At 49.0% G+C, this 12,529-nt stretch overlaps 1 protein-coding gene across 3 annotated transcripts in view; it reads right to left on the bottom strand.

The window, feature by feature from the left end:
• Positions 1 to 12,529, bottom strand: part of FAM160B2 (family with sequence similarity 160 member B2) — a 52,062-nt gene that overhangs the window by 26,216 nt on the left and 13,317 nt on the right. For 2 of the 3 annotated variants that reach the window (XM_033950063.1, XM_033950061.1), the window contains exons 5-8: positions 11,900 to 12,022; positions 11,403 to 11,657; positions 2,800 to 2,996; positions 2,376 to 2,472 (exon numbers count right to left, since the gene is read on the bottom strand). In XM_033950063.1, the coding sequence (XP_033805954.1) occupies positions 2,376 to 2,472; positions 2,800 to 2,996; positions 11,403 to 11,657; positions 11,900 to 12,022 (672 nt within the window). The remainder of the gene's footprint in view (positions 1 to 2,375; positions 2,473 to 2,799; positions 2,997 to 11,402; positions 11,658 to 11,899; positions 12,023 to 12,529) is intronic. The other variant, XM_033950062.1, reaches the window with a different exon arrangement.

The following is a 12,529-nucleotide window of genomic DNA, read 5'->3' as shown; positions in this document are numbered from 1 at the left end:
TCTAAATTAGGTCTCACTACAATCTTATAAAGGGGCATTAATACCTCATTTTTCCTACTGGTCATTCCTCTCCCCTATGAACCCAAGCATCCTTCTAGCTTTCGCAGTTGACTTTTCGACCAGTTTGGCCACGTTAAGATAATCACATACAATCACATCAAAGAACAAAAGTTCTTCACCCCCTAAACTGTACTATTCCCTCAGGTTTTTGCAGCCCAAATGCATGACCCTGCATTTCTTAGCATTAAATCTTAGCTATCAAATTTCAGATCATTCCTCAAGCTTCACTAGGTCCTTCCTCATGTTTTCCACACAATCTTTTGTAGATTTTGGTATCATCCGCAAAGAGGCAAATCTTAACAGTCAGCCCTTCAGCAATATCACTTACAAAATTGTTAAAAAGGACAGACCCAATAACTGAACCTGAAGGCACACCACTGGTAACATCCCTTTCCTCAGAGCCATCTCCATTGACCACTTCCCTCTGTCGCCTTCCACTCAACCAGTTTATGACCCAGTCCGTCATTTTGGGGCCCATACTGAGGGCACTCAGTTTATTTGACTCCTGTATGGAACACTCACAGGCTTCAATAAAATCTAAATACACCACAACTAGCGCTCTCCCTCTATCCAATTCTCTGGTCACCTTGTCATCAGACTGGGAAAAAAACATGTTTTCAATGGCTTCAAATGCTTCCAGCAGATCACAGTAGATTTCCACACTCCTTCAAATCAGGTTTCAAATGCCGAGGTACCCACTTTGCACACACTTTCTGGAGGAAGGGGGAAGAGCTGTGGCTCACTGGTTGCTGGTGCTGCTCCTTGTGACCCTAGGTAAGTCACTTAAATCTTCCAGTGCCCATCGCTTTGAATGTCAGCTATGAAATGCCAAAGCAGCAAAAAGGCAGTATACAAGTCCCCATTCCCTTTCTGATACCCTAAGTCTTCCACCATCTTCTGTAAGGCATTGTGACCAAGTCAAGCTGTGCAGCAAATTCATAGATTGTGACTTGTCTGTCCACATGAATCAATTTGTCCACTTGCTGACAATTCATGTCAGTGGTTGCAGTTGATGGTCTTCAGCTGCGTGGTTTGTCCTCAATGCTGGTTTCCCCTTCTTTAAACTTCTTCATCCATCTGTGCACATTGCTCTTGTCAATGGTGCCATCTTCGTAAACATTCTGTAGCCTTCTGTGGATGTTGAACAGCCTGCACCCGTCCTTCATCAATAACAGCACGTAACTTCTGCTTGGAATCCATTATTCACCTGCAATGAAGAAAAATATTTTGAAACACTTGTATAGAGGAAGAATTACTCTACTAACATGTAATTTGAATGACCCATGTCAGTTAATAAAAAAAAGTTATGCCCACTTTTGCATTACTTTCAGTACATTAGTGTCAGGTTTAGTCTTTCCTTCTCCTCTAGTCAAGCATCCTAGTCCATTTCCATGCAGTTAGCAGTTTATCATTTCTTCTACCTCCTGATCTCCTATTGCTTCTGGTCTTGTCTTTTGTTGTCCCACCATGTTTGACCCTTACCAGTCACAGGTTTCTTAGTATTATTCAGGGATCCACATGACCATGTTCAGTTCTCTTACTTTTTTCATTTCTACTATATTCTGTCTCCTGCTGCAGGGGCTCCATGAATAGATGCACCGTGATTCACACTATGAATGAGGTTAAGGGTGGCACATTTTGAGAATGGTCTACATGCAGTCAGTAGTGATTGCCTTCCTGAGATTTAGACTAGAATAGCATAAGATTTATCCTCCAAGTTTTGCCAAGAACTTTCATGTGGTGATCTTATTATAGAACATCTAGACCAGTGGTTCCCATCCCTGTCCTGGAGGACCACCAGGCCAGTTGGGTTTTCAGGATAGCCCTAATGAATATGCATGAGATAGATCTGCATATAATGGAGATGTCAGGCATGCAAATCTTCTCCATGCATATTCATTAGGGCTATCCTGAAAACCCAACTGGCCTGGTGGTCCTCCAGGACAGGGATGGGAACCACCGGTCTAGATGTTCTATAATAAGATCACCACATGAAGGTTCTTGGCAAAACTTGGAGAGTAAATTTTATGCTATTCAATTATTCTTTGCCTATCATATCTTCTTCCTTATGATTTTAGAAAGTCTATATACAATATTTATATAATATTCTCTTCAGATTTTTCCTTTCTACACTCTGAATATACTCAGGAAAGTTCACTCATAAAAGTATTGTGCAATACACATTGCCATCTAGGGTGGAAAGTCTTGTGTGCTGTTGCTTCTGCATGCCCAATGAGCATCTGAATATGAGAGCAACTCTACAAGGCAGCAACCTATGGTGTACATGGGCTCCTCTGTACTGGCAGTATTCTCACCATGTGCGCTCCTCTCACAAGTTCACCACAGTAATCCATCCAAAGAAGAAACTCTTCTACTGCCACCATGCTGCTATTCACAGGGTCACTGGGAGATCTGTTCCATGAAGAGCAGAAGGAACCAACTCAAACCAGATAGATGGCAGTATATACAGATAGTGAGATTCACAGAAGACATGCATACTCCTGTTCCTTGCTCTAACCCCATCAAACAGACCAGGGCCCATTCCTCTCTTCTAGGGAGCAGTTAATGATAAAACAATGCTTTTTAATAAATCATTTTTTTGTGCTTCAAAGAGTTAAGGATACAATACTGCGCTGGCAGTGGCCAGCCTCACTGTCCCAGCAGTGAATGACAATCACTGCCTCTGGCAGTGTGGTCCTATTCTTCTATCCAGTCTAGTGCTCTATCATCTCTTCCTACCTCCAGCTCACTGGCTGCAGCATGCTGATCTCTGTAGGGGGAATGGAGGTAGGTATGGCTCTGTAAAGCTCACATAGGCGATCGGTTAGTAAAGAGCTGAGCCCATTGCTTTCTATTAGGTGAGCAGATTCTGTTTCCTGAGCTACACCGACCAACAGCAGCAAATTTTCACGTGCTTTTAGCGCAATCCGGCTCTTCTGCAAGAGAAAGAGAGGTAGAGGTGAGACAGAGAGTATGGTCCCCAAATTGAACCCCACACTTCAAATAAACCTTGATCAATGCCTTACACATGCAAAAAGCACAGTTACTTACCGTAACAGGTGTTATCCAGGGACAGCAGGCATATATTCTCACATGTGGGTGACGTCATCTACGGAGCCCCGATGCGGAAGCATTTTCAAGCAAACTTGATTGAAGATTTAAGTTTGCTCTGCTGCTCCACGCATGCGTGCCTTCCTGCTCCACTAGAGGGTGCATCCCCTCGTGGTCTCCAGTTCACTTAACTAGCCAAGAAGCCAACCTCGGGGAGGTGGGTGGGTTGTGAGAATATATGCCTGCTGTCCCTGGATAACACCTGTTACGGTAAGTAACTGTGCTTTATCCCAGGACAAGCAGGCATGATATTCTCACATGTGGGTGACCTCCAAGCTTACTGAAGAGGGATGGAGGGAAGTTGGCAATTTAAGCAAATAGATTTCGAAACACCGATTGGCCGAACCGGCCATCGCTTCTGGACAGGGAGTCCAGACAGTAGTGGGAGGTGAAGGTATGAACCGAAGACCATGTGGCAGCCTTGCAGATTTCCTCAATAGGTGTTGACCTGAGGAAGGCTACGGAGGCTGCCATCGCTCGGACTTTGTGTCCCGTTACTCGACCATGCAGCGCGAGACCAGCCTGAGCGTAGCAAAAGGAGATGCAATCGGCCAACCAGTTGGACAAGGTGCGTTTGGAAACTGGGTGACCTAACCGGTTTGGGTCGAAGGACAAAAACAGTTGTGGGACTTTCCGGTGTGGCTGAGTGCGTTGGAGGTAAAAGGCCAACGCTCTTTTGCAGTCAAGAGTGTGGAGCGCCACTTCTCCGGGGTGAGAGTGGGGCTTGGGAAAAAACACAGGTAAGACAATGGACTGATTGAGATGGAAATCAGACACTACTTTAGGTAGGAACTTTGGATGGGTGCGGAGTACCACCTTGTCGTGATGGAATACCGTGAAGGGTGGGTCCGCTACTAGAGCTTGTAGCTCACTAATCCGCCGTGCGGACGTGAGCGCGAGTAGGAAAATTACCTTCCAAGTGAGGAATTTTGGATGGCATTTGTCTAGGGGCTCAAATGGAGGTTTCATTAGTTGAGCCAGAACCACGTTAAGGTCCCAAACCACCGGGGGAGGTTTGAGAGGGGGGTGGACGTTCAGCAGGCCCTTCATGAAGCGAGTGACTAAGGGATGGAGCGAGAGGGCTTTCCCTTCCAGGGGCTGATGAAAGGCCGCAATCGCACTGAGGTGTACTCGAATGGAGTTGGTCTTTAGGCCGGAATGAGATAGTTGAAGTAGATAGTCAAGGACCAGGGGGACGGGGACCGACACCGGGTCCTGGCTGTGGGAGGAGCACCAGGTTGAGAATCTGGTCCACTTTTGGGAGTAGCAGGTTCTCGTCGAGGTTTTTCTAGAGGCCTCCAATATCTCCTTGACTGATTGAGACACGGGGAGAGCAGTCAGGGGGAGAGAAACCAAGCATTCAGATGAAGAGATTGAAGATTGGGATGTAACAGTGAACCCTGACCCTGTGACAGTAGAGAGGGAAACAGAGGCAGAGGCAGTGGATCTCTGACACTGAGTTGAAGTAGAAGGGAAAACCACGGCTGGCGTGGCCAGTGAGGGGCAATCAGGATCAGGGTGGCTTGTACTGTTTTCAGGTGGACAAGCGTCCGCAGTATCAGAGGAAACGGCGGGAACGCGTACAGGAACCTTCCCTCCCAATCGAGGAGGAAGGCGTCGGCCTCGAGCCGGTCCGGGGAGTATATCCGGGAGCAGAAGAGAGGCAGCTTGTGATTGTGAGGGGACGCGAACAGGTCTATTTGAGGCGTCCCCCACCGTTCGAACACTCCTCGTAGGGCCTGAGAGTGTAGTGACCACTCGTGTGGCTGGAGGAGGCGGCTGAGTCTGTCCGCCAGGCAGTTTTGTTCTCCCTGTATGTACACCGCCCGAAGGAAGGTGTTGTTGGAGATTGCCCATTTCCAGAGGCGCAGGGCTTCCCGCTACTTGATTGTCGGTTCGGATGAGAACCACTCGGTCGCGGAGCAGATGTTGGAAGGCTACAGCTGCGAGGTAGATGGCCCGAAGTTCTAGCACGTTGATGTGGCAGCGGCGGTCTTGTGCTGACCACATTCCTTGGGTGCGTAGGCCGTCCAGATGGGCTCCCCAAGCATACTCCGACGAGTCCGTGGTGAGTACCTTGCTGTGGGGTGGGGTGAGGAAGAGCAAACCTTTGGAAAGATTTGAAGAGTCGGCCCACCAGCGGAGCGATCGTTGCAATGAAGGAGTCACTGTCACGGAGTGGTCGATCGGGTCCCGGTCTTGACGCCATTGAGACGCCAGGGTCCATTGAGGGATTCTCAGATGGAGGCGGGCGAAGGGTGTGACATGGACGGTGGAGGCCATGTGGCCCAGGAGGGTCATCATCTGTCGGGCTGATACTGAGGTCAGCCGAGAGATCCTTCGGCTCAGACTTACTAACGCCTCCAGGCGCGGAGGGGGGAGGAAGGAACGGAGGCGAACCGTGTCCAGCGTGGCCCCGATGAACTGTAGGGACTGCGAGGGGCGTAGTTGAGATTTTGGGAAGTTTATTTCGAACCCCAGACTTTGTAGGTAGGTAATAGTCTGTTGGGTCGCTGAGATAACCCCTTCTTTGGACAGGGCTTTGATTAGCCAGTCGTCCAGGTAGGGGAATACCTGGAGGCCCTGGGAGCGTAAGGTTGCTGCTACCACCACGAGGCACTTGGTGAAGACCCGAGGTGATGATGCTAGTCCGAAGGGGAGGACTCGGTATTGTAGGTGCCAGTCCCCTACTTGGAAACGCAAAAACTTGCGGTGAGCGGGGTGCACTGGGACATGTGTGTACGCCTCCTTGAGATCGAGGGAGCAGAGCCAGTCGCCCTCGTCGATCAGGGGGTAGAGTGTTGGTAGTGAGAGCATCCGAAACTTTTCCCGTACCAGGAATTTGTTGAGGCGTCTCAAGTCTAGTATTGGGCGTAGGTCTCCCGTTTTTTTCGGTACCAGGAAGTAACGGGAGTAGAAGCCCTTCCCCCGTTGGTCGGGGGGGACCTTCTCCACTGCTCTCAGGCGAAGCAGGTCTCGAGCTTCGGAGAGGAGTAGAGGTAGCTGAGTCCGGTTGGGAGGGCAATTCCTTGGGGGATTGTCCGGGGGAATGGCCCGAAAGTTGAGAGAGTACCCTGATGAGATCACGCCAAGGACCCATGTGTCCGACGTGAGTTGTTCCCAGCGAGGGTAAAAGGCTTTGAGTCGACCTCCGATGGGAAGGCGGCCTGGGACTATGGCGGAGGGGGCCCGCCCCCTTCCGCGTGTCCCGTCAAAAGGACGGGGATGGTTTGGTGGTCGCGGGCGGTTGAGACTTGGGCATGGCCCTGTGATGGGCTTGCGGACGTCTGGGTGGGGGCCGCGAGAAAGCAGGGGTGGACTTTTGTGGGTAGCGGCGCGGAGGGGCCCTGTATGGCCTGGGCGCTGGCGGTTTAGGCTTTTGCCGGACAAGGGCGGCAAACGAGCGTTCATGTTCGGAGAGGCGTTTTGTCGCCGCCTCAATAGTGTCATCGAACAATTCCTTTCCCACGCAGGGGAGGTTAGCCAACCGGTCCTGTAAGTTGGGGTCCATGTCGACCAGGCGCAACCAAGCTAGTCAGCGCATGGCGATAGCGAAGGCTGCTTCTCTGGAGGAGAGTTCGAAGCCATCGTAGGCCGCGTGGAATAAATGAAGGCGCAGGTTGGAGAGGGACTCTAAGAGTAGGCCGAACGTTCCCTGTCGGGAGGCCGGTAGGTCAGTCTCAAAGGCTCTCAATAGTCCAATGAGGTGTTTGAGGTATGATGTGAAGGTGAAAGTGTAGCTTTGCACCCTAGAGGCCATCATTGCGTTTTGGTATAGTCTCCTGCCGAACTTGTCCAGGGTTCGGCCTTCTCGGCCTGGGGGAACCGCTGCTGAGACCCGGGACGGGTGAGCCTTTTTCAAGGAGGATTCCACTAGCAGCGATTGGTGGGAGAGCTGTGGTTGCTCGAATCCCGGGTAAGGTACTGTGCGGTACTTGGCCTCCATTTTGGAGGGTACGGCCGTGACCATGTAGGGGGTCTCCAGGTTCCTGAAGAAGGCCTGTTGGAGTACCGGGTTAGGTGGTAAGCGAAGGGACTCTCTGGGCAGTGATGGCATATCCAGCTCCGCCAGGTACTCCTTAGAGTATCTGGAGTCGGACTGGAGGTCTAAGTCCAATGCGTGGCCCATATCTTGGACAAAGCGAGTGAAGGATGGGCGAGATGTCCCCGGGGCCCCGTGCGGGGTCGGGGAACAAGACCTTCGTCGGGTGGAGAAGGATAAGGAGGCTTCCCTCGAGTATCGAGGTTCATGCTCTGATCCATGCTCCGAGGCTGGGGAAGCACTGTGAGAGTGTTCCGGGGTTGTCGATCTTCGTCGTCTCGAGGAGCCCCTCGGAGACGATGCCGGGGTTAGGGGTACCGATCGATGTCGGATTGGTGACCTCGATCCGGACTCCCTCGGAGAATGCGTCCGAGGGGGAGTTCGGAGGATGCGCGGGTTGGAGAGTGATAACTCAGCCACCCTTAGTGGTCCTGTACGAGGTGTGGGAGAACGGCCTCGTAGGGTTGGTGAACCTCGGGCCTTCTTGGAGGTACGGCGGTTCGAGGTTTCTGTCATTCTAGCCCGACGTTTTGCCCTTCGGCGGTCCGCAGAGGGGGAACGTCTCGGGCGTCTCGGCGAGGAGTCCGAGGAGGATGGGATGCGGCGAGAGTTGCGCACCTTTCCTCGAGGTTGTTCGGTATGAGGCTCAGGCTGGTCTGGCACATTCGAGGTCGAGGCCGATTGAAACTGGGCCATTGCAGCGGACAGCTCTGACGTGATCATCGCTCGGAGTAGGTCCTGGAAGACGGGCACGGACAGCATCGAAGGCATGTCCACTGCCTCGGTGCGCTCCACCGGGGGCGACCTCGTATCAGAGTAATCCCGTGTGGTGGAGGCACGGCCCGAAGGCTTGGAGGGCTTAGACGGGGCTGTAAGCATGGGGCTTCCGCCATGCGTCGCCGTTGTCCCCGAGGCTGGCTTCTTCGCTGTTACAGAACCTGAAGAGGGAAGAGGGGACTTACCCGGAGCCGAGGCTTTCTGTTGTCCCGAGGGCTTCGGGGTCGAGTCTCGAGGCGATGCCGAGGTTTCCGGGGCCGAGGTCAAGGCCGGGGCCGAGGCCAGGGCCGACCTCGAGGCCGAGGTGGAGGGTTGGTCCGGGGTGAAGAGATCCGCCATGCGGGCTTTTCTTCGGCGAAGGGCCCGGTTTTGGAAAATAGCGCACTGGGGGCAGGAGTCGGTTGGATGAGCCGCCCCCAGACAAAGGATGCACCGGCGATGCGGATCTGTGAGAGAAAGAAGCCGGTCAAAGGCCGGGACATTAAATCGAAAGTAGCCGCGGCTCGATTAGCCACGCGGCCACGGGGACCCGGAAGCCTCCGGGTCGTCGAAAACGAAGCAGGAATCAAGTAAAAAGGTAAGGAATTCGCGCACAGCGACTTAATCGTGGAAAAACAAGAAAAAATCGCGGTGCTAGAAGGCAGTTGGGGCAGAGCCTGAAAAACACGTCTTCTAGGCTCGCGGAAAATTTTGAACTGGAGACCACGAGGGGATGCACCCCCTAGTGGAGCAGGAAGGCACGCATGCGTGGAGCAGCAGAGCAAACTTAAATCTTCAATCAAGTTTGCTTGAAAATGCTTCCGCATCGGGGCTCCGTAGATGACGTCACCCACATGTGAGAATATCATGCCTGCTTGTCCTGGGATAATGTCTTTATTCCTTGCTTCTTCCCCACCTCCTCATTTACTTTAAACAGTTTTATTGATGACAGCAGAAAATACAAAAACAGAACAGATCCATACACCTGTTATCTCCTCCTAACAAAGGACTAAATATTACACAGGGAGGACTATAAAGCAACACAAAGACTTAATATGGTGGGACAGTGAACACCTGGGAAGCTCACAGCCCAAACTATTCTCTTTCCCCCTGGAATATACCAAAATTATAAGAACAGCATGCCTTAACCACAAGCAGTTGTGGATACAAACACCAAAAGAACAGTTACAAATCAAAGAGAGCTGGTTTCTGAAAGCTCCTTCACACAATCAGACACAGCTAAAGAAAAAGATATGGTGAACCCTTGATGCTAACATAAACATCCCCACCCACCCCCAGATTCACCCCCTCATTTAAAATACACATCTACAAGCCCATCCTTGAAATTGGCTTCCTGCATGGCATTCCAATTTGTTATTGCCAGTGTAACAAGGTTTTTTCCTACCCAGCTTTAGTAAATGTTGCCATGCACAAAATATACAACTTCTTACTCCTGTGCCTAAATACACTGATCTACACGTCCATAGTACACCTACTATTTCTCTTTCAGGTTCCCCTCTAAAATTAATGAGTCCTACAATCTTACAGTGGAACAAAGCATGGTGTCATCTGCAGTAATGATAGCTTACTCTTTCCATTATTAGGCAAATATGAAGACGTGCCCTAGAGAGGGAATATGTCATGTTTGACACCATCACAGGTATTTGATGAACCAGGTGAAAACAGAAGGGGCCCCAGAAACTTAAGAGCCTTTGGAGGAAGAAATTTGGGAACCATTGCTTCATGTATGCCATCAATTATGACCCATTGGCTTCCCATTCGGCTAATTGCTTGTCCAGCCATAAATAATTTCCCTAAACTTTACCTTTTGTAACTAGGAAACTGGACTTTCATGTATTAACCCCAGATAACTGATAGCCATCATTTTTCCCATATCAAACTCTCGGTTAATAGTCTAGAAAGCCATAAGTGTTGTCTAGCAAGACCTCTTGCTCCTAGCTTATGTTGCTTCTTGGCCATTATTCTCTTCCCTCTGGATATATACCACATTTTATTGGGATTTGTTATCCCACCCATCATGAAACACATCTAAGCGGCTTACAATCTTAGCTAAAAAGGGAGGGTAATATGTGCAGCTACCAGAAGTTTTCTGACGTTGCTTACTGACTTTGCCCCTCTGGGTGACTTATTTTGAGTTACATCATTTTGGTAGTTGGGCACCAAATGCTGAGTCTTTAGAAGTCTGTTTCCTCTTTAAATGATTCATGAAGTATATAAGTACAGTATACTGATCCTGTAATTACGTCATGTATTGCCTATAACAGCCTTGAATACATTTCAACCTAATACTTTGAACATTTTTTTAAAGCTTCTTGACAGTCTTTGCTGCTTTATTTCTGATCCCAGGACAGAAGCTCTGGGGGACCTTCCCTGATGCGAAGTCCATAGTGGCACCTCTTCTGAGACAGAACCTCAGCATAGTGCACTAGAAGCCACCACAGTAATAGCCATCATCCCTCCCTCCCTGTGCAGAGCACAGCACCTCAATCCAACCTTGAGGAATGGGGTATCCAAACCAGGATCTCTAGTACTGTGCAGTCAATACATAATATTAAATGTCTAATTTAAGACATTTTCAAATCACATGTATATTCAGTGATGCTCATTATATAAGTAGTGCCGTTGAATGCCTATGTGTAGCTTGACATGTCTAAATTATGACATTTCAATTATGTCTGAAATTTGTGCAGGTCACCTAAATGCATAATGTATACATTCAGCAGCTAAATATTGGCATGTAGTCAAAGAGGTCATTTTAGAAAGGTTCTTTCACATGTATAAAGGGTTTTTCTAAAATCTTGCAGCTGAGCTTCAAGGCCAGCCCACCTTGTTCATGCTCCATTTGTTCTATTTTTACCCATGCCTGGATAAAGCCAATTCTACAGCTGTGCTTCCCAAACTGCTATCCAGTATGGCTCCTTTTAATACTTAAAATTTATGTGATCCCAGATGATGGTGAAAACAATATAGGAAACCCCCATGCTGCCTCCCCTTCCTCCTCCTCCATTTATCAAAAGCATGAAGGCAAAAGCAGTAGCGCAATAGTAGCAGCAGGACCCCTGTGTATCAGCTTGCCCTCACAGATCCCAATGCTCTGCAGTTTCCAATCTTACAGCAAGCTCACATGGAAGGAGAGGCCAGGGCTTGTGAACATTCACAATGCTGACAATACTGAGGGAGGCAAAGCAGCCTTGTTTCTATGACCCCCATATGACAATTTTTTAATGACATATTAAATTGGATGGCATGCTATCTATAGCCACCCCTCTGCCAAAACACTTTTGATCCTGCCACTCTCACTTCTGAGTAATGCCCATAGTACAATCAATGCAACCATCACTGCCAACACATAGCCAACACATAGCTGGAGTCCTATAAGGCTAGGTGGTCCTGTAAAGCTTAGGAACTGTACCTCACTGCAGCATAATCGCAGCAGAGAGCTGACCACATTGTTTTCTGGTTTTGCTGGTGAAGAACTAGACTCGCAGGAATGTACTTTTTTGGGCATTCCGTTGCTGAGGGCAGGGCTAGTCTGAGTATGGCTCTGCTTGGTACTTCCAGATGGAGACTGTGTGCTGAGCGAGGGTTCCCCTAAATTGCTAGTTGTCTCCTCTTCAACACAGGCAGCAGGACTGGAGTTCTTTGCTGCAGCTAAAAGATTCTTACCCTAAAGCCAAAACAAAAATAAGATTGATAACAGAGTGCAGAAAGAAACCGAGAGAGGAGAGAGCCTGTATATAATAGTGGAATGAAGAGAGAAGGGTATGATGCATCCTAGATGAGAACAAAAATGGTACAAGGTATGGAATTTCCATGCAAAAAAAACCACAAACTTTCCAGAAACCATTTCAAATCATATTTATTCTTATTTTGTGCTTTCCTCCCTTTACAGCATAATTCTCCCATTACCTGAAGGATGTGACTGAGTAGCGAAGGGTCCTGCTTGATCTTCGTACAGACTGACGTCAGAAACTGCAACTCCTCCTTCTCTGTATTGGAGGCCAGAGTATTTCCACCCATTTGAATGAGTTTCTGCATAGGAAGGGTCAGAGCTTGACTTGTAATATAAGCAAATGGCAGCAGGACTGTGTAGCAAGGGGAGCGGACATTACAAAGGGAACCTTTCAAAATGCAGACATTCAGTGGGGCTCCCACTCACGTACACTTTAGGGGTGACTGAGCAAGTCTGTACTGGACTCCTGCAGCCTGAGAGGGAAGCTAGCTCCTCCAGGTATATCCTGAATGGGGAGGATGTATGGTAAACTATAAAGCAATTCAATTCATTAGAAGATGTAGTGCTGTTCATTGTTATATCTTCCAACACATGGTCATGTGAGAAATCTGTGTTTCAAGACCAGAGACGATAATTTCAGCCAAAAATAGGACAAAAAAAAAAGCGCAAAACGCCTGCAGGTCCATTTACTTGCCTAATTTTCAAAGGGCACATCTGAAGCAAATAAATGGTATCAGAGCTCAAGTTTAAGTTGGTTGGATGTAAAGTATCAAAGCCAGGAAAGAATCTAATTTCACTAGGACCAA

Source organism: Geotrypetes seraphini, chromosome 6 (assembly GCF_902459505.1).
Source record: "Geotrypetes seraphini chromosome 6, aGeoSer1.1, whole genome shotgun sequence".
Lineage (NCBI taxonomy): Eukaryota > Metazoa > Chordata > Amphibia > Gymnophiona > Dermophiidae > Geotrypetes > Geotrypetes seraphini.
This window is presented reverse-complemented; position numbering and strand designations above follow the sequence as displayed.